General features: G+C 44.1%; 1 protein-coding gene across 2 annotated transcripts in view; it reads right to left on the bottom strand.

Annotated features, from left to right (window-relative positions):
• The window catches only part of LOC110520162 (multidrug resistance-associated protein 4), a 51,218-nt gene that overhangs the window by 2,870 nt on the left and 23,531 nt on the right, over positions 1-24,817 (bottom strand). The window contains exons 20-30 of one of the 2 annotated variants that reach the window (XM_021597287.2): positions 24,651-24,730; positions 16,528-16,678; positions 15,684-15,803; positions 15,463-15,573; positions 13,682-13,782; positions 8,960-9,151; positions 7,536-7,691; positions 4,193-4,282; positions 3,536-3,708; positions 3,102-3,207; positions 811-945 (exon numbers count right to left, since the gene is read on the bottom strand). In XM_021597287.2, coding sequence (XP_021452962.2) covers positions 811-945; positions 3,102-3,207; positions 3,536-3,708; positions 4,193-4,282; positions 7,536-7,691; positions 8,960-9,151; positions 13,682-13,782; positions 15,463-15,573; positions 15,684-15,803; positions 16,528-16,678; positions 24,651-24,730 — 1,415 coding nt within the window. Of the gene's footprint in view, positions 1-810; positions 946-3,101; positions 3,208-3,535; positions 3,709-3,800; positions 4,283-7,535; positions 7,692-8,959; positions 9,152-13,681; positions 13,783-15,462; positions 15,574-15,683; positions 15,804-16,527; positions 16,679-24,650; positions 24,731-24,817 lie in introns of those variants that run through there. The other variant, XR_002472950.2, reaches the window with a different exon arrangement.

The following is a 24,817-nucleotide window of genomic DNA, read 5'->3' as shown; positions in this document are numbered from 1 at the left end:
GGGTCTGAACAATGTCTCTACCAATCCGCCACTGTGCAGGAGAAGACGATACCAAATAATACGACAGTGTGCTGAGTCTTTGAAATCAGTATTTTACCCATTTCAGTCTGTGGCTGGGGAGATACAGTTCTCCTGATAAATTTGTACCAGGGACAGAGAGAAAATGAAATGATGCCTACTTTTTCTTATTTCACAAAGACCTGTTTGAAGTTGCAATATCGTATCTGTAGTCCCTGACAGATGCACATAAAAATGGAATTGAACGATGAATAGCTACCCAGCCCTTATCTGGAGAGTGGCTGAAGGGGAAATACATCACAAATGAATTTCAAAGCAAAAAATATATATAAGGATGTGCTCTATTACAGTAATCCCCATAGGAAGTTTATCCCAAATCGAGACAAAGTTAAAACCCAATATTTCAAAATAGATAAAGAGCAAAGAAAGCTGCTTTTCTAGAATGATCTCTGAAATGATTTCAAAATTACATTTTTGGAAATAGATTACACGGACGATTCATTAGATAATATCAGTGTCATGTAAAATGACAAAAGGGACATTTTTCGCATGAAATTAAAACTTATGGTATAGAATATAGAAATGCAGCTACATAAATAGCATTACACACATTCAGTACAAATATTCACAGAACTCCCTTGTGTGTACGACTGACTGTTGTTTTGGGCAAAGGGACGCCAGTTGTTATAAGACGTGTGTTATAAGGATTAGGGTGACTGTAGCTGTGTGCACTCAGAGTGCTGACTGAGTTAGAGGACAAAAGAGGAGGGCGGGGTTGGTTGGGTCGGTTACCTGTTTGGCTGCATGGAGCAGGGAGGCTGCCTCTGCCTTGCCTGTCTGCTGGACCATCTGGTAGAACACTCCTTCCTGGTTCTGAAGCAGAACGTAGGGCTCATTGTATTCCTGGATCCTCCCAGCATCTAGAACCTGCAATCAGACACAGGAGAGAGTAGTAGGGCGTGAGCCACATAGCCTATATACTTTAATACTTAAAAACTAGCCTTTCAGCTGTTTCACTGGTGAGTGATCCGCACAAGACAATAGAGGTCGAGTGAGAAACAGTAGTTCTCTGCTGTCTCGGGAACCATCCATTTCATGTGACTCACGCCAACAACAAACACCAGGGCTTGTTATTGCCTGACGGGGCTGTAGCTGCTGTGAACGTGTGCGCTGACAGTGTCAGACAGAAGATCAGGCCTAAGCAAGGTTATCCATGCATTTATCCATGCATGCATTTCAGCACCGCAAGGGTGGTCCTCAACTGTGTCAAAGGCAACAATCACACCTTCAGCACGCTTCAGAAAATTACCATTGTGTCTCTGTCATCACATGCAATGTAAAACAGGCAAAGAATAGCTCTCATTCAAGGAGCTCCATAAAGGCCTAGCATTACATTCGGTCTCCCTTTCAAAGGAGTGAGATCTTCTGAAAATAGGCAAAGCCCACTCTGTTACATCTTAAGCCACATTTTGGAACAGTAACACATAGCATTGTGTGAACAACAGAACACTGTATTTCTCTACCTTAGCTAGCTCCGTAGAACATATCCAGGCCAAAGAGTTTCCTACTCAAGAAAACTCTCTCATTCATCAGGGGTGTCGCTTAATCATTTGGACGAGGCAATTCAGGTGGGTCCCAAGTCTGTTCTATCAAACAGCGTGACAATCTGGGGGCGTTTGACACGGGGACAGGTGTGGAAACGTTCCCGCTGTGTGACATTTGGCTTTTCCTCTTGCCCATCTCAACAGCCATTTACCAGGTCAGCCAGTGTCCTGGAGGACAGGAAACAAATGCTGCCACAAATGGCACTAATTGGCACCTCTGCAGGCAGTGGGCTGGAAGAGGCCAAAGATCAACTGGCACGAGGGCATGGGGGGCACGGGCTGGCCTGGTCACCTCTCAGTCTCTGCCCACCTGGCCCCACTAAGAGGGGGTGAGATTAGGGAGTAATGGGGCCGGCTGTTACTTAGAGCTAAACTCTTAGTACTTCACTGACTGGGCTGGTTGTAAAGTCTGACCCTGATCTGTTCTTAGATACTGTACTGTAGAAGCCTTGACAGGTCTAAAAAAGTTGGACCCGTTCCAAAATGGACCTGGGGCTTCCCCATCCGGACCCGGTATGCATAAATGAATTCAGTAAATATAGAGACCCGTTCCCGAACGGACCCGAGGACAACTAGACCCGTTCCGTAAAGATCTGGTCCGATCCAGACCCGTTCCGATCCGAGTGAGGGAGCGACAGAAAAGTCCAATTGTAAGCTACCTTATTAACCAGAGCTGAGAAAGTGCGAGGGAGATGAGGTACAGAGAGGTGATGCTCCACCAGGGGCTGTGCTGTGTGTGTAGGCTACTGTAAGTGACATAGGGAGGAGGGAGAGTGACGGCAACCAACAAAGCTGACTTGCGCTATAGTAGACTAATAGACTATTTATCATCCAATATGATTACGTAGCACCCGTCTTGACTGCATAAAATTGCGAGAAGTTAAGCTAATTGAGGCTGCATACACGCTCTCGTCCTACACAGTTACAAACAACTCCATTCAGAATATAAAGTAGCAGCCTACTTTTTGGCTCTAGGTCTTTGTAGCCTATCCTTCTCCTTTAACTTTTAATTCCATCACTTTAAATCCATCTTCCATTGATTATATATATATATATCTCAAACCTTTTTCCCCACACGGAGGTTCTATGACTGTAGCCTATTGTCGCTTTGATGACTTGTGATTGGCCAACAACAACAAGTTACATGTAAAAAGAGTCTCTCCCTCTCCCCGTCGCGGTCGGATCTGCATGGGTCTCTCCGGACAAGTCAGTTAAAATTACACATACCCGAGACCCGTAACAATCATATCAGATCTGACCTAGTACAGTGAAATAATTTAGAATTCTGGATCCGGACCTGCTCGGTTTCCTGATCGGGTCTCGGGTACAGGTGGATCCGTGAAGACCTCTACTGTATAGTAGGAGGCAGAAATATGTGCAAGCTTTTTCATATTGAGTGTACTGTGAATGGCTCAGTGAAGAAAATGTGCACACACAGTGCTAGCCACATGGTCACTTAACACTGGAGGGAGGCCTCACCAGGATCCGGTCACAGTCGATGATAGTGTTGAGTCGGTGGGCGATGGTGAGCACAGTACACTCCCTGAACTTCTCCCGGATGGTCTGCTGGATAAGGCCATCGGTTCTAAAGGAGCAGGGGAAGAGAATACCTCAGCATCCATGCAGAAACAATACATTCTTCCTACACACCCCTGGGCAGGGATTTTACTTTACACATCAAAACAATGGCTAATCCTTAGCCAGGTATGTGCAGCTGTACTAAAGTAAAATGGGATAGAGTTACATTGTCAGAGAACCAGGGGCCATACCTTTATTCATCAAGGTGTTAAACCTTGATATTTGTACCTCTATATTATGTGTTTGTCCTAAAATTGGAATATACTGATGTATGGGACTGAGTTACAACACTACAATGACAACTAGCACAAACATGTGGGTCAAAGTGTTCTCACCTGGGGTCCACGTTAGCGGTGGCCTCGTCAATGATGAGGATTTTGTTCCGTCTGAGGATGGCCCTGGCCAGACAGACTAGCTGCCTCTGACCCACGCTGAAGTTGGAGCCCGACTCAGCCAGCATGGTCTCCAGCCTCCCAGGCAGCTCCTCCACCACGGTCCTCAGCTGCACCTGAAGGGAGAGGAGAGGAAGCAGGGACCCTCCATTACCCCTGTAGAAAGGCCTCCCGGGGGGGTATCTTAAAAAAAACATCCAACACACACCCATTAACCGGCTGGCACAATGCAGGGCCAGGTCCACTGATGACCTTGGCCACCGCTCCCTTGTGACCAGCCTCTTGCTTTAATCCAGGCCAGCAAACCCATTGAGGAGCGGGGAGACTGGGGAGCAGGAGCTGGAGCCCTTCACTGTGGGGGAACCCTGCCTTCATCCTCTAGTGCCTAACTGGCAAACGCAGCACAACACATCTCCCCAGCACTTTGAATGGCTCCCAGTTACAAGCCGCACATTGAGCTGGGCCCCACGGCCCTAATGGGATTTCCCCTCCATGACTTGTGGCGAGCAGGGAGCCTGAATGGCAGCATTGTGGAGGGGGACAGAGGGATCCCCCCATGGGCCTCTGAGGGGGAAGCATTCAGAGCCCAAGCTGGAGTACCTCTCCCAGTGCATTCCACAGGTCCTCGTCTGTGTGCTGGCTGAAAGGGTCCAGATTCTTCCTCATGGTGCCCGTGAAGAGAACCGGGTCCTGCATGGGGACGGATGGATATAGAAAGAGAAGGCCATGGCCAGTTAGGATAATGACGAGGGGGAGACTTTTGAAGAGGGTTAAGACAGGCTGTATAGAGTGGCGCTATGTGTGAGGGAGAGGTGTTCACAATGGGGCCTGCAATGCCACACTCAGGAGCCCGATTCAACACTCGGCTCCGGCCCACTAGCCAACGCTAAGTTGATCTTTTTACTTTGGAAAACCGTAGCTTGTGCTGTGGTCTTGTTTGAGAGCAGAGGATCTGTATAGAGGTTGTCTGGACATAGAAAATGTGCCTGTAAATCACCAAACATTTCTCAAATTACCTAAAAAGGTCAACTATAGTCATGAACGTTTAAATCTCTCAAATATATATATATATATATAAATAATAAATACAAATTCACAATGTTCATTCAAATTCATGAAGATAGATGTGCCCTCTCTAAATTATAGTTGAAAAAGTTTATATCAACATCCCTAGTTTTTAGTTGACAAATGTGTGCATGAGTAAAAAGGAGTTGTCCTTCAGTAGGCTGACTTTTCTCCAAGCTATAATTTTATTTTTATTTTTTTTAATAGCTTGGAGCAGTTCTGTGGGAGCTCTGTGTATTTACAGTGAGCTACACACCTGTATCAAGGTTCAGGCATACAACCACCCTTAAGAGAGCAAATACAGCTCTTTATTATAGTGCAGTCAAAATAGCTCGCCACTCCGAAGGCACTGTTCCAGCATGCCCTTGTGTTTGCTGTAAACCTGGCAAACAGGAGCACAGTTACATGTCCTCATGCCAAGTCTCTTTAGAAGATATTTATTCAGAAATCCTAGCCCAACGTAAAAGCGATTAAAATAATAATAATAATAACTTACAGGGGACTCTCCTTTCGAGCCATAAACAAAACGTCACAGCATTCACAGAACAATATAAAGCTATATTACATTTCCACAGGATCATTTCCTCATTGTTTTATCACTAAGTAAATACTTGAGGGATTTTCTTCTGCGACACACAACAGAGTTTATGAGGCTTTAAAAGGACATAATGACCATTTAAAAAAACATTAACGAGTCTGTATAGGCCTGTGTCGTAGCAATAGAGATAAAGGAGGATATGGAGAAACGGTCAGTCCACAATGCAGTGGAGGGAAGGCTATAATAAATCAAGTTTACTCAAGACGCTAATCTGACCTATCAAGAGAAGAACGTTCACCTGGCAACTGCGAGATACGGCCCGGAACAGGAGTAGAGCACACAGTGACTGGAAAGACTCACTAGGTGTTTACTGCTGTTGTGATCCTCATAATCATGTCTCGTGGTTAGAAGAATACTGTTGTGAGGGAGTGACTCATATCACCCATGCCCCGTTGGCTGCTTTGATGCAGGTCATAGGCTCTGAGCCAACACTGTGACAGCACCACTAACATGAGGTTGAGAAGGCAACGCACACGCGCACACACAGACTTTTGTGTCAGTCTCGAAACCCATGGCAAGTGTTTAACTTTGAGCAGATTCCTTGAAAACATAGCTGTGAATTTTAAGCATTCAGGAGTTCATCCCTTTCTCTCTACAGCCTAAAAACTGTTCCACCTCTCTACTCCCAATGAGCTTTACCCCTGCCACCAGCAGACTGCCTTGTCATTAAGCCAGCTCAAGTCCCAATTCAAACTAGTTTTGTGACTCACTTTAATTGAGGATTCAATGTTAAGTTGGAAAAACTGCTTTCAAGCACAGCTTTCCAAAGACCGATTATGTGCTCCAACAATTCTAAGCCCTCTGTTTGCCGCCGAATTCATTTTGAACTGTGAAGTCATTCCTGAGATTTCAATAGAACCTGAAATGGATTCTTTTTTAATGCCATATACTAATAAAAGTTTATCATAATCAAATCTGGGGGAAGCTGTAGAATAAAAGTTCACACGGGCAATGTATAGAATACATATCAGAATCTGAGAATTCCACATCACAAGGTAGGGCAACAAGCATCTTATATCAAGTCATTTTCCATTTAAAAGGCTGAGTGAATATCACTTACACGGGGGGGGGGGGTTCAAATGACCTTTTCCGTTTCTAAGGGAAGTTGTGAAAAATGGGAATATAAGCAGAAGAAATCCAATCCTTGTAATATTAGTAATAGCAAATCATACTCTGCGTCTTTCCTGCTGGAATTTTTACAGCGGAAAAAATAGGACAATAATCGAACCTGAGAGATCATCTCTATTCGGTTTGTGTACAGATACAGTGCTGCTCCTCTTAGATAAGCCAACGTTTCAGTTATGAGTTCAGAACAGAAGTCATCTAAATATGCCCCCTCTTTCCCCACCCCGTTTGCAGCTTTACCCCACGATGCAACTGGCTGTCCCCCTGTCAGAACGAGCAGCATCCAATAGGAAAACATTACCTTGACATAACTCAGGTAGTGGTAAAACATAACCAGCTGTAATATAGAAGTGAAAGTTAATCTGGTAAACTATTGATAATAGAAACCCATCAAAGCCACACCAAAAATCTTAAATGAACTTGTTTTGGGGAAACCTTGGCTGCAGTGTGTGAATTGTTCAACACTTGGGCTAAATTATGTTGGTAGGCCTATGTGAGACTGTGAGGATGGGGATGGGTAGAGAAGTCTTCTAAGCAGCTTTGCTGATGTTTCGGGGGTAGAGGGCTAATCTCCTGTCACTGACGGGGTAGAGAGCTGCTCTGCTCTCCTCTCAGAGCTGGGCTGTGGGAGTCTTCACCGCCGCAGAGCGCTGAATCACCCAGGGGGTGGCATTTTCCTAATGCTGTATCACTTTCAACAAGCGGAAATAAAAGTTGAAAACTGTCTCAAGGCATCCGTTTGTGTCACTTTCCAAAATCCCCTGAGTGACGACTGTAATTCTCCTCAGCCTGTTGTTGCTTTGAAACCAACAGTGACGTAAAAAAGCCGGCCAGACCTCAAAGACGGGGAGAGTTTGGGTTACCAATGGAAGTTCACCCACCCCACTGAATGTGCATCATGTCTGATGAATGCTAAAGACATATAATGGATCATGTCAGAGAACCCTGAAACTCGTTTCTACTCAACGCTCTACAAATGACTGAGGTAATGTTGTTTGGCAATTCTAAAGCTTCCATAGTCATGTCATGTGTACTATAAAAAACGTCCAATCGAAGGCCTTCCAGGATTATGCTGAACAAACTAAAGACGTGCTATACAATGCAGCCTAGCCAATAGACTACAATAGGCAGTGGGAGGGCAGAGAACGTACATACCTGGGGGATGATGGAGATTCTCTGGCGCAGGGTATGCAGGCCGATCTCGGCGGTGGGAACGCCGTCGATGGAAATCCTGCCATCAGGTTCAGCCAGGCGGAACAGAGCCGAGATCAGCGAGCTTTTACCAGCGCCAGTCCGCCCCACGATGCCAACCTAGAGTTCAACATACAGAGAAAGTGTTAGTTTGTTTTTCTCTGAACACATTTTCTCTACTATAAAATCTGATGTCAAGACTTCCTTGTATAAAGTTGACTTCCAAGTGCGTAATTCAAGGTCTACTCCACTTCCCATTGCACCATTGTAAACTGAATCATCTCTGTCCTTTATGATGGAACCTTTGCCTTTCAGGGCCAGTTCTCCAACAGAATGAGAGATTCTCATTGCTGAGATGTTCCTTCCTGTTTGATATCAGCACATCAGTTGTTAAGGTGACAGCCCCACAAGCCGGGTGACATTAAAACAGCAGAATACCGCTGAAGTTGATATGATAGTATAAGATGCTATCGTAACGTATGCATTTCAGTGTCTTCTCTGTAGGTGCTATCAGCCATGTTCCGCATGGATCAATCACATATCCCTTCCTACAGTAGCCTATAAGCTCAGATTCCGACTCCCAAAGATGAGCTTCTAACTAAAATCAGCAATATTACAATGCCGCTTGGATTCAAACAAAGAATGCAAAGGCTATCTAAAGTAAATGTATAAATCACCTTGTGGAATCACTACACTGGAAGTATGGAAATGTACAGTAAGACATGTAAGAAAATTCATAGTTAACAGTTCAAAGTAAATGTACCAAATCACATGTTGTGTGTGTGTGTGTGTGAGAGAGAGGAGTGTTCAGAGTGCTAGATAGGTGCTCGTTTCCCTGTGAAAGCGTCGTCTCAGGGGGACTGTCAGGATGCACACAAAGCCTGTTCAGGCCCACGGCATCGGGTGAAGATCCCTCCCATGGGCTGTCAGAGCCCAGGCCTCTTCACTTATCAACCCATCCATTGTGAAATCAGCCGCCCTGGCGAACCGTGGCCATGCAAAATACACCCCCTGCATTAAAAACGCTGGGTTTCAATCACCCTCAACCATCTCTACCTCTCTCTCCCTCTCATCTTCTCTCCTCTCTCTCATATAGTGAATAAACAGTTGTCACCGTCAGGTCTCCTAGAATGCAAATGTGAACAAATGGATCCACTTGACTAGTCTTAATTGCATGATATGTATTCCATGAATCACAAATGGTATATTCCTTGGGAATCAGCAGCACAATAAGATGTCCCCTAAATAATTGATTTGAAAAATAATGACACACAGAGAAGAACAGCACCGCACCCATTACACTGGCTGCATATCAACTGAATTGTGTTGGGGTGTGTTGTGCATTGTCGTAAACATGGACACATATCAGAAGAATATGTAGTGGGCACCTTTTCTCTGGATCTGAAGACCGCAGTAATGTTCTTTAGGACCGGAGGACTGTCCGCATAGTAGGAGAAATTGACCTGGTCGAAGGTGATGAAACCATGCCTGGGCCAATCAGGCGGAGGCCGTTTGTCTGTCTCCCAAGGTGCTTCGCTCTCCAGTTCTGTGTACTCCACCACCCTTTCCACAGAAGTCATCTGGGAGTGTCAGAACATTATCACAAAATCGTTGTTATTCTATGACGGAATATTCTGTTCTATTTTATTCTGTGGCCAGGAACACTGACAGTGCCAATCATAAGTATTCACAGCCCTTGTATTTTTTCACATTTTGTTGGGTTACAAAGTGGAATTGAAATAGATAAAAAAATATATGTAATAATTGTCACTGATCTAGACAAAAATTCTCAATAATGTCAATGTAGTATTCACCCCCTTTGTTATGGCAAGCCTAAATAAGTTCAGTAGTTAAAATGTGCTTAACAAATCACATAAAAAGTTACATGGACTGACTATGTGCAATAAAGGTGGTTAACATGATTTAATGACTACCCCATCTCTGTACCCCACACACAATTATATTTAAGGTCGCTCAAGACGAGTAGTGAATTTCAAGCACAGATTCAACCAGGCCAGGGTGCTTTTCCAATGCGTCGCAAAGAGCATCGATTGGAAGATGGTAAAGACGATTACACCACGAGGCCAATGCTAATTTTAAAACAGTTATAGGTTAATGGCGGTGAAAGGTGAAAACTTAGGATGGATCAACAACATTGTAGTTACTCCACAATACTAATATAAAAGAGTGAAAATAAAAAATCCTTTACCGAATAAAAAGAAAAAAAAAGAAAATGCAGCCTGTTTGCAAAGGCACTAAAGTAATAACTGCAAAAAAATGCAGCAAAGTAATTTCCTTGTTGTGCTGAATACAAAGAGTTATCTTTGGGGCAAATCTAACACAATACATCATCGAGTACCACTCTCCATATCATCAAGCATGGTGGTGGCTGCATCATGTTATGGGTATGGTTGTCATTGGCAACGACTGGGGGGTTTCAGGTTAAAAAAAAACAGAAAACCTTGTTTAGTCTGCTTTCCACCAGACACTGGGAGACGAATGTACCTTTCAGCAAGACAACCTAAAACAAGTCCAAATTCACACTTATGTTGCTTACCAAGAAGACCGTGAATGTTCCCGAGGCATAGTTAGTTTTCACTTAAATCTGCCTGAAAAATCTATGACAAGACTTAAAAATGGCTGTCAAACAATGATCAACAACCAACTTGACAGAGCTTAAAAGAATTCTGAAAATATTTATTTTTAAAGTGCAAGTATTGCACAATCCAAGAGCGCAAAGCTTTTAGAGACTTGCCTAACAAGACACAGCTGTAATCGCTGCCAAAAGGTGTTTCTAACATGATTTGACTGAGGAAAGTAGATGATCTAATCAAGATACTGTATATTTGGTTTTCAACTTCATTAAAAATAAATATGGAATTTTCTTTAATTTTGAAACAAGAGTAGTTTGTGTAGATTGTTGACCAAAAAAAAGTACATTTTAATCCCACTTTATAACAATAAAATGTGAAGAAACCCAAGAGGGGTGAATACATACACCCAAACTCAGTTTCACAATTCCTGACATTTAATCCTAGTAAAAATTCCCTGTCTTAGGTCAGTTAGGATCCCCACTTTATTTTAAGAAGGTGAAATGTCAGAATAATAGTAGAGAGAATTATTTATTTCAACTTTTATTTCTTTCATCACATTCCCAGTGGGTCAGAAGTTTACATACACTCAATTAGTATTTGGTAGCATTGCCTTTAAATTGTTTAACTTAGGTCAAACGTTTCAGGTAGCCTTCCACCTGCTTCCCACATAAATTGGGTGAATTTTGGCCCATTCTTCCTGACAGCGCTGGAGAAACTGAGTCAGGTTTGTAGGCCTCCTTGCTCACACGCTTCTTCAGTTCTGCCCACAAATTTTCTATAAGATTGAGGTCAGGGTTTTGTGATGGCGACTCCAATACCTTGACTTTGTTTTCCTTAAGCCATTTTGCCACAACTTTGGAAGTATGCTTGGGGTCATTGTCCATTTGGAAGACCCATTTGCAACCAAGCTTTAACTTCCTGACTGATGTCTTGAGATGTTGCTTCAATATATCCACGTAATTTTCCTTCCTCATGAAGCCATCTATTTTGTGAAGTGCACCAGTCTCTCCTGCAGCAAAGCACGCCCACAACATGATGCTGCCACCCCTGTGCTTCACAGTTGGAATGGTGTTCTTCGGCTTGCAAGCCTCCCCCTTTTTCCTCCAAACATAACGATGGCCATTATGGCCAAACAGATCCATTATTGTTTCATCAGACCAGAGGATATTTCTCTAAAAAGTATGATCTTTGTCCCAATGTGCAGTTGCAAATCGTAGTCTGGCTTTTTATAGCGGTTTTGGAGCAGTGGCTTCTTCCTTGCTGAGCGGCATTTCAGGTTATGTCGATATAAGATTTGTTTTACTGTGAATATAGATACTTTGTAACTGTTTCCTACAGCATCTTCACAAGGTCCTTTGCTGTTGTTCTGGGATTGATTTGCACTTTTCGCACCAAAGTACATTCATCTCTAGGAGACAGAACGCATCTCCTTCCTGAGTTGTATGACGGCTGCGTGGTCCCATGGGGTTTATTGCTCCCAAGGATGAACCAGACTTGTGGAGGTCTACCATTGTTTTTCTGAGATCTTGGCTGATTTTTTTTGATTTTCCCATGATGTCAAGCAAAGAGGCACTGAGTTTGAAGGTAGGCCTTGAAATACAACCACAGGTACACCTCCAATTGACTCAAATGATGTCAATTAGCTTATCAGAAGCTTCTAAAGCCATGACATCATTTTCTGGAATTTTCCAAGCTGTTTAAAGGCACAGTCAACTTAGTGTATGTAAACTTCTGACCCACTGGAATTGTGATACAGTGAATTATAAGTGAAATAATCTGTCTGTAAACAATTGTTGGAAAAATTACTTGTGTCGTGCACAAAGTAGATTTCCTAACCAACTTGCCCAAACTACAGTTTGTTAACAAGAAATTTGTGGAGTGGTTGAAAAACGAGCTTTAATGACTCCAACCTAAGTGAATGTAAAGGTCCGACTTCAACTGTATAATAGGCACTGTATACATTTGCACAACTAGAAACAACTATAGCAGACTAGTACAATTATATTATTCACCTATTATTCAGCCAGGCAAGTCAAGACAAACTCAGCAAAAAAAGAAATGTCCCTTTTTCAGCACCCTGTCGTTCAAAGATCATTCGTAAAAATCCAATTAACTTCACAGATCTTCATTGAAAAGAGTTTAAACATGCTTGTTCAATGAACCATAAACAATTAATGAACATGCACCCGTGGAACGGTGATTAAGACACTAACAGCTTACAGGTGGAAGGCAATTAAGGTCACAGTTATGAAAACTTAGGACACTAAAGAGGCCTTTCTACTGACTCTGAAAAACACCAAAAGAAAGATGCCCAGGGTCCCTGCTCATCTGTGTGAACGTGCCATAGGCATGCTGCGAGGAGGCATGAGGACTGCAGATGTGGCCAGTGCAATAAATTGCAATGTCCGTACTGTGATACGCCTAATACAGCACTACAGGGAGACAGGACGGACAGCTGATCGTCCTCGCAGAGGCAGACCACGTGTAACACCTACACAGGATCGGTACATCCAAACATCACACCTGCGGGACAGGTACAGGATGGCAACAACAACTGCCCGAGTTACACCAGGAACGCACAATCCCTCCATCAATGCTCAGACTGTCATCAATAGGCTGAAAATGGGCTGGACTGGGGGCTTGTAGACCTGTTGTAAGGCAGGTCCTCACCAGACATCACCGGCAACGTCGTCGTCTATGGGCACAAACCCACCGTCGCTGGACCAGACAGGACTGGCAAAAAGTGCTCTTCACTGACAAGTCACTGTTCTGTCTCACCAGGTGTGATGGTTCGATTCGCGTTTATCGTCGAAGGAATAAGCGTTACACCGAGGCCTGTACTCTGGAGCGGAGGTGGAGGGTCCGTCATGGTCTGGGGTGGTGTGTCACAGCATCATCGGACTGAGCTTGTCGTCATTGCAGGCAATCTCAACGTTGTACGTTACAGGGAAGACATCCTCCCTCACGTGTTACCTTTCCTGTAGGTTCATCCTGACATGACAATGCCACCAGCCATACTGCTCGTTCTGTGATTTCCTGCAAGACAGGAATGTCAGTGTTCTGCCATGGCCAGCGATGAGCCCAGATCTCAATCCCCTTGAGCAAGTCTGGGACCTGTTGGATCGGAGGGTGAGGGCTAGGGCCATTTCCCCCCAGAAATGTCCGGGAACTTGCAGGTGCCTTGGTGGAAGAGTGGGGTAACATCTCACAGCAAGAACTGGCAAATCTGGTGCAGTCCATGAGGAGGAGATGCACTGCAGTACTTAATGCAGCTGGTGGTCACACCAGATCCTACCTGTTAATTTCAATTTTGACCCCCTCCCCTTTGTTCAGGGACTCGTTCCATTTCTGTTAGTCACATGTCTGTGGAACTTCTTCAGTTTGTCTCAGTTGTTGAATCTTATGTTCATACAAATATATATACGTTAAGTGTGCTGAAAACAAACGCAGTTGACAGTGATAGGACATGTATTTTTTTGCTGAGTTTAGGTCTAAATCAATAAAGGAGGTATTTACCATGTTCTCCACCTCCGCACTCTGTCTGACTCCCCACTGAAACATGCCGACGAGGGTTACTGCATAGGACAGAGCCAGGCCCACAGCACCTGCCTTCAAGTCTGTCACACCAGGAAAGAGAGAAACCAACTCACTGTACTCTATGTTCACCTAAATACTGCAGAGCCTGAGGTGTATATGGTTGATTACACAGTACCAGTCAAAAGTTTGGACACACCTACTCATTCAAGGGTTTTTATTTGTATTCTTTTCTACATTGTAGAATAATAGTGAAGACATCAAAATTATGAAAACACAAATGGAATCACGTAGTAACCAAAGAGTGTTAAAACAAATCAAGGCAAAGCTGCCTTGACAGCTTTGCACAGTCTTGGCATTCTCTCACCCAGCTTCATGAGGAATGCTTTTCCAACAGTCTTCAAGAAGTTCCCACATATGCAGAGCACTTGTTGGCTGCTTTTCCTTCACTCTGCGGTCCAACTCATACCAACTATCTCAATTGGGTTGAGGTCGGGTGATGGTGGAGGCCAGGTCATCTGATGCAGCTCTCCTTCTTGGTCAAACAGCCCTTATACAGCCTGGAGGTGTGTTTTTGTTCATTGTCCTGTTGAAAAACAAATGATCGTCCCACTAAGCGCAAACCAGATGGGATGGTGTATCGCAGCAGAATACTGCGGTAGCCATGCTGGTTAAGTGTGCCTTGAATTCTAAATAAATCACAGACACTGTCACCAGCAAAGCACCCCCACACCATCACACCTCCCCCTCCATGCTTCACGGTGGGAACCACACATGCGGAGATCATCCGTTCACCCACTCTGCGTCTCACAAAGACACGGCAGTGGGAACCAACATTTTTAAAAATTAATGAATTAAAAATTAAACAAAAATCACAAATATGGACTCATCAGACCAAAAGGAAAGATTTCCCTATGTCTATTGCTCGTGTTTCTTGGCCCAAGCAAGTCTCTTCTTCTTATTGGTGTCCGTTAGTAGGGGTTTCTTTGCAGCAATTCAACCATGAAGGCCTGATTCAAGCAGTCTCCTCTGACCAGTTGATGTGTCTGTAACTTGAACTCTGTGAAGCATTTATTTGGGCTGCAATCAAGAGGTGCACTAATGAACTTATCCTCTGCAGCAGACCTAACTCTGGGTCTTCCTTTCCTGTGGTGGTCCTCATGAGAGCCAGTTTCATCATCGCGTTTGATGGCTTTTACGACTGCACTCGAAGAAACTTGAAAAGTTCTTGAAATTTTCCGGATTGACTGACGTCTTCTTAAAGTAATAATGGACTGTCGTTTCTCTTTGCTTATTTGAGCTGTTCTTACCATAATATGGACTTGGTATTTTACCAAATAGGGCTATCTTCTGTATACCACCCCTACCTTGTAACAAGACAAATGATTGGCTTAAACGCATTAAGGAAAAAAAATCCACAAATTAACAAGGGTTCACCAGTTAATTGAAATGCATTCCAGGTGACTACCTCATGAAGCTGGTTGGAGAACGCCAAGAGTGTGCAAAGCTGTCATCAAGGCAAAGGGTGGCTACTTTGAAGATTCTCAAATATATTTTGTTTTTGGTTACTTCATGATTCCATATGTGTTATTTCATACTATAGTTTTGTTGTCTTCACTATTATTCTACAATGTAGAAAATAGTAAACAAAGAAAAACCCTGGAATGAGTAGGTGTCAAAAACTTTTGACTGGTACTGTATGTATGGTTATATGAATGGCCCAGGTGATCAACATTACTGTTGATATAGGACCCATACGGTACCATCCCTGAGGAACAGGCACCCAAAGGTAGTGAGGGTGACAAATATGGAGCAGATGCCATCCAGACGCAGAGCGAACCATCGGGATGTGGTCAGGAATAGGAACCAGGCCTCTGCAAAGGAACAGCATGGTTACTGGTTGTATACTATAGTTATTACACCAAATTAAAACATGCAATTCTATGTCTAGTAGTTATGGTTAGATGTCAGTTCTGGTTCTGACCGGAGTGGAGGTCTTGATGTGCGTCAAATGCCTGCTGGAACCGCTGCTGGGCTTTAAAGGCACGGATGGTCCACAGACCTTGGAGGGATGAGGACAGGTGGGTGAAAACTGGGCTCCGGGCTGTAGAGTATAACAAACAAACACTGAATGAAGACGTGAATATTTAAAGCACCACTAGTATACACAGTGTTTATTAAATTTCTTTCAAAAGAACACACCATTTTTCTAGACTGTACAAAGATGGTTACATCCGGCTTCAATACAGACGAACGAAAACATTCAATTGTCTGTTTTGCTACAAAGCTCAGCTGACATGACCGTTAACGTGAATACCCCTTATGCACGTCTCCCATACATGTTCATGTACACCTTGCTACCAAAAGCAGTGCTTCTGAAATAAATGGTTTGAAAGGAAAATGACTAACATTAGCATTCCTGTTGTCCAGATGTATTAACGTTAAGGCTTCGTAAAAACAGACAAAGCCTGAATGTTCCATTGGAACTTCTTAATAGTCACTTTTGTTCCTTAAGATCAGCAGACCTGTTCTTCCGTGTGCCTTTGGGCTATCAGCCCAGAATAAAGAGGATGAATACAGAGGATGAACTAGTGCCTGCCACGGGCCCACTTGGCATTTCCTCCATTGTATCTGATGCCATGAACTCCCAGCGCTTAAGGAAACTGTGTGTGTGGGCAACCCATGGGCCACAGCCACCTTTATCCTTTTATGCTAATGCCCAAGGCCTTCTTCAATTGCTATTCAATGGTCTATTAGCATTCCCGTGCTAGTGCTCCCTTTGTCTCCCACCATTAAACAGACGTGTCCCTAAAGACAGTGAAGCCTACTAGTGGACTCCAGGCGCTTGATGTCCCTGGAGGTCTGCAGGAAGTAGCGTCGCAAGAACAGGAAGACGACGAGTAGAGGGACGACGGGGATGAGGATCCAGGGGATGACGGCGGCCGCCACGATGATCACCCCCAGGATCTGCAGGAACACCTGGGAGAGAGAGAACACAGAGGGAGAGAACAGAGCGGTGTGGTGAGCGCAACAGCTCAGTAAATGGACCCCTGCTGACTTGCGGGCTACCGCTGAAGTTTGAGGCCTGTCGTTACACTAGGGATGATGTAAGAAACACACTTGTTTTCTGCCACAGCTACAAAGGCAGAAGGTGACAGCAACATTAGGAGAGTGTGTGTGTCAAATCCAAATTGTATGTGTCACATGCGCCAAATATAAGTTGGACACTTTACCTTGAAATGCTTACTTACGAGCCCTTTCCCAAAAAGGCAGGGTTAAAAAGTAAAGAAAAGAGTGCATAAAAAAAGAAAAATAGTAACACAAAAAATAACAATAACGAGGCTACGTACAGGGAGTAGCGGTACAGAGTCAATGTGCAGGGGTACAAGGTAGTTGAGGTAATATGTACATGTAGGTAGGGGAAATAGTAACTAGGCAATCAGGATAGACAAACAGAGTAGCAGCAGCATATTTGTGAAGAGTGTGTGTGTGTGTGTGTGTGTGTGTGTGTCACAGTGGTGAGAGGACGATGGCACTTAGTGGCAGGTGACAATTTGCCGCTCTTCCTCTGTGGCTCGCCTCCCTAACCCTAACCCCCATGGGCTTTGCCTTCAACACCTGAGGTTTAAACCTCCCTCGCCAAGTCGCTGTGGCCCCAGCCAGTAGGCATTGTATAGTCACTGTGACTGGCTGAGAGTTGTGGGAACCACACTGTGGGTGTCTGATACTACAGTACACACAGAATGCAAAGCCCTCACATAGGCCTCAATAACACAATGACTCATCACTCTTGTTAATGGCCACCTGACCTGACACAGGTAGACCACTAGCCACATGCAATCTGATGCCTGAACGGGAGGGACTGCAGGCAGTGACACAGCAGCACCGGAAACCCTGGTGGTTGCAGACACCTGTTTCCTGCCCGACGACAGATTGAGAACCTTGCAGTGCATCATTTCACTGTATTGTATATCAGACGGCTCTCATTAGTTTAACTTGGTGGAAAGAGTAGATAGTGAAGAGACTCTTTTCACAAATATGATCTTTGTATGTAGCATTCTTTTAGTACAAACAATACCCCTAAAATCTGAAAACGAGTTCTATTTAACGAAAAACAGTTTAACTTGGTAGATTGCATTATGCTAAACCGGTATGAGACAGAGTCCTTCAATACAGCTTCTACCTTAAAGATATACTTCTGCGGCATATTTGATATTCACTAGATAGCTGATAAAAAATTGAAACCTCACACCCTGAAATTAGAAACAAACTCAGAAGACTTCTAAGAGGAACAGATTAGGATCAGTATGTTACCTTCAATGGTCTCAGACTAGCCCTCCCAGATGAACATTTCATTTAGCACCTTAATTACGGATGTTATCGGGCGCTTAAGAGCACGTTTAAGCATGATCACTTTCAATGTCGTTTTATGATGAAAAGCCACTCAATTCCGTTTACAGTTCAGATAAGAGGGTATTACCAGCCCCACCATAGCCGCGCTGCAGCACACACAATCAAGCAGTGAGCGGAAACTACTGAGCTCAACGGATCCCGAGAATTTCACAGTACATAAGTTTCAATCTGGGCCGTGATGGAAGGCTACCGGACTGCAAAGTGAGATGGGAGCGACGCACACTATTACTGCATGTTATCCAAGCTCACACTGAGTGACTGGCACAACTATTTACACGTTTCAACAAAATGTGCAGGTCTATTTTATTTTCTGTCAATAGTTGAAATGACACAATATTTTACAACAAAAAATATTTTTTGGAGCTTTGCTACAGTGATGTGTCATGATGTGCAGTACGTAAAACTAGTTTAGTCCTTTTCACATCCCTGAGATTGGTGGTGGTCTAGTGTAAAAGTCTGTTTGGCCCCATCAAATTCTGGTCTACAGCTGCTGGGCCCAACAGCAGTACAGTCTACTGTGAGTGTCTGATAGAAGGGTCATCTCAGAGGAAGGAAGGAGTCTAGGAAGCAGTAGGATCCATTAGAGAGAGAGAGGAGTCCTGCCACAGCCTCTCCTGCTCCCCTGGGCAACACTGTCGCCAAGGACTTAGCTGTTTCATCTCAGGCATTTGCCTGGTCTGCCGCTTATCATGTCAGCATCGGAGAAAACCACAACCCCCACCCACACTACACACAGATGAGCCCCGATAAGCACTGACCTACCTCCCCCAGCAACCCCCTGTCCTCAACCACATCACATAGACCCTGACCCCAGCCCCCCACACAGGAACAACAGGACAACTCCCTGTCCGAGGCGAGCCATAGCCAGCTGCACATAAATGTGGATAAAAGCTTTTGTATATAAACAGTTTAAATAAAGCATTACCTCTAATTGCCCTTTAGCCAGAGAAGAAAGCTACTGTAGGTATGCGATGCCATGCAGCCCATTCATGCCAACAGGGCACACTGCTGGGCCCAAAGACCATTCACATCTCCACTGACCCCTAATTGCTTTATTTTGGGAGGTGATACCATCAGGTCTTTGATGTCCAAATAAATGTAGAAAATTGAAGTTAATTGCTATATTTGTGCTGGGCGCTGATAGCGACTGTTGTTCCAGAGCGGAGCATAAACACTTCCCGACAATTAAACATCCCTCCGGACATGAGGACTCGGTACGCTTCTTTACAACTCTTTTTTTCATCCTCCCTTTCTTTAGTGACAGCGTGCAGTGTTTGAGAGCGAGAGAGACGGCCGCTGGGGGGGAAAAAAGAATTAAATACATAACGGGAAATGGAGGGAGAAAAAGGGTAAAGAAATCATCCGTCGACGCTGGAATTTGTTCAACAGACACACACACACACACACACACACACACACACACACACACACACACACACACTTTGCCTTAGAGTAGGGTTAGGGTTTCCCTGACAGAGTAGGCACAATAAAATGTAGGGGTCAGTGGTACTGAAACAAAGCAAGGCCGTTCCACTTGGGCTCTGGGACAATAGGAGTGACCCGATCCATTCTGCTCTGCTTTGAGCTTTATTTTACCCCTAAATGCCCAGATGCTGGGCCTTTCTTTGGGCGAAATTACTGTGGACACCTCCTTCACATTTTCCCTTTCTGTGCCATTTTCACTTCATAAAGCTGCAGTCAATGTGTTTTGTGTGTGGTGAGGAGGGCCCGACACATACTGTGGTGGTCTCGGTCGCCGTCTACATTGGCGGCTCAAGTAGTCCCAGGATTAGGCCTTTGTGTGCTGTGAAAAGGTAAGATAAGTCACTTATTTGAGCTCAGTCAAGCTGCTGATTTCCACACCCATTTTGGAAATAAGAGAAAGCTTTGAAATGCTCCCTCTCTCATATAAATCACTAGCATCCACCAAAAAGCAGCTGCCCTGCACTCTGCATGCCCTCACATACAGAATATACAAATCAGCCCTTTTTCTCTCGCTGTCACACACTCACACACACCAACAAACACATGAGCATTTTCGTAGAAACAGGAAGGAAACCACAATGCGTGTTCCACAATAACAAAATAGCAACCGCATCGTCAAAGCCATCATTTGGTATCATCCTCCTCCTGATCAGAGTTGTTGGTGCGGTCTCAGGGCCAAGTCTAGTAGACTAGGGTGTGTGTGTGTGTGTGTGTGTGCGTGCGTGCGTGCGTGCGTGCGCGCTACAGGTTCCCAGGCTCATAGCAGTGGTTGTCCAGCTTGGCTGAGTCAGGAGAGATGCCAGACCACAGTGCCATGGGAGACCAGACCACACAGAGACTGGGATCTTTTCACAGGTGGCCAGTGCCTACCCGCCATCACATGACCATGAGTGGTACTGCTAGGTGTCAGAGTCACAACTACACCCCTTCGTAATGCACAGAAAAGACTGACACACAGAGAGAGAGACACACACACACACACACTCTAAATTAAAGTGTAGTTTACAACCCAAGTTGGTTTCCTGAATATTTTCAGCCTCTCACCTTTGTCTCACTCATGTTTTTCCACCATATGCAGCAAGACAATGGTCCTGTCAGATAACAATGTTTAAAATATATATATACATACACACACACACACACATACCTCTAGTGTTTCTTTGACTAACCAGGTATGTCTGGTGCCTGGAGCCAGTGCATTCTTCACTTCCTCTGTCACCCGGCTGGTAAAGGCACCAGAGAAAGCCAGTGAAACCCCATCCTACACAGCACTCACGGCTATGTCAGCAGTTCTCATATCCCACAAAACCAGAGAAGAGGCCCACCACACAATCTGCCACACTATACAGGGATCACTGATCCACCCGTCAGTGTTTTCAAACAATGGCCATCCTCCTCTGCCCTGTGTGTGTTCAAAGTGTTTCTGGTACACCCAGACTGTTCTCCTCCCTCCTCCAGACCACCGATGTTTTACTGCTGTAATTTATGACTGGTGGCTGCATTGGCCTCTGCTTGTTACTAACTGGTGAGACCAGGGTCAGCCCCACTCAAACTAAAGGTCACCAGAAAACGAATTGGAATATTTAGTTCAAAATCCCCCCAAAGCATTGCAAAATGTAGGGATATGTCCAAACAGACTTGGTCTCTTACCCATATTCTACTGACAAACTACATTTTAACTGATGGCCAATGAATGTAGGCAGGGACCCCACAGTTAGTGGTGTGACTTGGGCAAGAGCCTTCACAAGGGATGGGTCCATTCAGAGCCTCCTGTATTGTCCTGCCCCCCTCTCCTGCCCCCTAACTCAAAGCACAGGCAACCCAGGATTTAAAGGTCAAGTCCACACAAAGGCCGGCCGTCTACACTGCCTGAGGTGCTTTTAATTGACATTTCTGCCTTTGTCCAAATAACATAAAGGGAAGAGAAAATGACACTTTTTTTCAATATACTAAATTGCGGCTAAATGAGACCCGTGAAAAAAATATGGCTTTGGAATGGAACTGAGTTCCCCAAGTTGAGGGAATCCCCTTGTTAGGAAATGTATGGGGGAGTGTTGATGGCTGTGAAGTGCTCACTCCACCATAAAGGGCCCAGCTCTGATGCAAATCCCCACACAGAGGCAGCCTCTCCCCACAGAGGGAGATAAACCACTTAGGCCATTGTTTATGGAGTTTACCTTTATTACCCCTGACAACCATTTAAACAATGACTGTGGGGAAATGTCCCTCCGAGAATGAGCAACAATGGTCAGGATCAGCAGCTTTTCTGTCCAGGCTAATACTTTGATCAAATCTTCCTTCCTGAAAGCATTAAAGAGTGCTCCATAAAAAGACACCTGCAAACAAGAGCAGAAAGAGCTGGCTAACAAAAGCACTTGTCCAACATTACAAAAAATAAAATCACGGTTCAGACACATGTATTACATAATTCCGTGCGAACATATCACTTAAAACATTTCACAAGTAAAAAAATAATTATATATATATATATATGTATATACACAATTTATTTATTTTTTTACATTTGAAATGTTCATGAGTCAGACATGGTTTTTGGACACGTGAGATGTTTGACATGAATTTTTCACATGAACAAATCACATGAGAAAAAAATGTCACATGGGAAAACCATAAGAAAAACTCATTTGAAATGTCACACGTGTCCAAAAACCGCCTGTCTGACTCATGAAAAAATGACTCAGACATTTCACATGTGTGATTTTGTAACTGGTGGGATTCAAACCTGGGTTTCCTACGGGAGACGCTGACGTCTTGACCACTGAACCAAGAGGTCCAACACTAATGCTGAAGTCACAGGCGGGGCTACCTCATCATGTGACCATGAGCAACCATGACCTACTCATGTCCACTACGCTTTCACATGTGCATTTTCATATCGGAATGTCAACTAGGGCTGTCAAATTATTTATAAAAAAAATGTAATTGAGTTTATTGCAGGATTTGATGTGATCAAAAGGCAAATTCATAAATAATAAATACAGCTCAATTTGAGCAAATTTAGATTGTTTTTTTTTATTGCAAGAATATTGCTGCCTAGATTTTGTACAATGTAACGGTTTGCAAAATCAGGTAAATTGATAAAACACACCTCAAAGTAAACTTATTTTGACATCACATTTTTGTTTTTACCTGAATCGATTATGTATTTTGGATGTTGTTGGGTTTAAAAAAAAAACTCTGACAGTGCTAAATTCTAAAACGGATAAATAAGGAGACAAGCAGCAATAGTTTCTGTTCTTTTCACTGGGCTTCTTCCAACGGTCACTGACCAATGTATGAAGAAGACAGGTGTGTCTGCAACAGTAACACTCTGAATCGATGGCTCAGACATCAGAAATAATCATTTTAACACACTATTATTAGGCTTAGTTACCTTTATACAGAATTTGCAATTCCATACTGTATGTGGACACATTGCTTCTTCAACAAGTTAACAGCATCATTTCACATGTAAGGAGAAAACAATTTCACCACCTCATGTGAACTAGCAATTCCACGTGTGAAAGTTTTGTTTTTCACATGTAAAGCTGCATATGTGATTTTGAGATTAACGTTAAAATGTGAAACCGTTCATTTTCCATGTGCAACTCACGTAAAAAAAAAGTGGTGTTAACAGTTGAACTCTAAATTGAATACATATGAAAATATGGTTTCATGTGAAATATAAGGTCAACATGTGAAAGCAACTATTTCACATGTAAAAGAGATACAAAATAAAAACACATGCCACATTTTTGCAAGGGAAATTATGCCATCTTTGCCCCTATTTATCTTGCCGTATAAGATCACATTGTGTATGCATAGTACCAGCAAGGTATCTGGCTGGGCTCCAATATCACATTTGACCAGCTAGTTCAAATCAACAAAAGCCTAGTTCTAACATGGGTTGCCTAGGCTACACATTCTCACAGCAAACCAAAGAACAAATGACAATAATTAAAATATAGTGTATGTTATTTGCGCATTGTTAAACTTCTGTTGTGTTTCTACAATAAGAGATGGCTACACATGAGGATATAGTGTATGTGCAAAACAAACACAAGCCTCTGTTCTGTCATGACCTAGTCTAGCTTTAACAGTTTATCGGTTGGTGCTACTGGCCTTTTGCAACGTTATTCTTTCACCCTGCCCATTATCCACCTTATTATTAAAAATGGGGGAACTATGGTGGACAAAAAGCCTTTGTGCTTATGATCTTTTGTGCTTTCACCATTTAAGATGGCTTTTGTCTCCTGTGAGATGGGTATCTGCCACAAACATCACTCATGCATTGTGGAGGAGGGATTCATTTTCAGCCCAGCTTTGTTCCTTTCTTTGGCCCTAACCAAGGAGCCATGCCTGCTGCTCTACATTGGATTGTGCGGCGAACATTCCCTCTTTTGTGGTGCTAGGTGCATGAGCTGGCTCATCTTCACGGGCCTTTCTTTCCTGGGAGATGGTTATTGCGCTGCTGTGTGGTGGCGTTGGGTAACTTTACCTGACTATGCGTCAGGTTGGGCCGTGGCTACCAGGCCTGCAGTGGACTAGCAGCCAGGAGAGGATGCTAGAGGATAGTCTCCTTTTCAACTGACCCGTCTCATTCCTCGCCCACTGTTCCCTTCCAGCACCTCTCCGTCCATCCAGCCACATATTACATGGCTGCTACTCACACTCCCTCTCTTTGCCACTCCAGAGATCCTCCTCCATTCTCCTTCCTACTCTCCCACCGCCTCCACATCTTCCTGTTGTAGCCACTATTTCCTCTGTGGCACCTTTCTTTCTCTCAATCACTCTGCTAGTCTCCTGACACGTTCCCTGGCGACGCGGCCTGTGTTGTGGCACCGCCAGGCGGCCGTGGCCACACCCTCTGCCTATGTGCAGACACTTTTATTAAATCTGTGCGGGCGCTGGGCCGCACTGGCGGGTAATCCTACAGTAATTGTTTCCAGATTAGAGGACCCGGACCACAAAGCAGGACTAGCCAGGCATGAAATGGCCTCCCCATGCAGTAGTAGAGAGGCAGGCAGTAGGAACCTAGTGAGATGAGACTCACCTGGATAAAGTCCACAAAGGTCCAGGGCAGCAGAGAGTCCAGGTAACCAATGTCCTTAGAGAACCTGTTGAGGATTCTTCCTGGGTCACAACAGGTGATGGAGCACAGAGGTTACATATTAGACATGTGGACCAAAGAGTATTCTGCACCATGTGTGTACTGTCAAG

Source organism: Oncorhynchus mykiss, chromosome 3 (genome assembly GCF_013265735.2).
Source record: "Oncorhynchus mykiss isolate Arlee chromosome 3, USDA_OmykA_1.1, whole genome shotgun sequence".
Classification (NCBI taxonomy): domain Eukaryota; kingdom Metazoa; phylum Chordata; class Actinopteri; order Salmoniformes; family Salmonidae; genus Oncorhynchus; species Oncorhynchus mykiss.
Note: the sequence above shows the minus strand (reverse complement) of the source record. Positions and strands in the feature narration are given on the sequence as shown.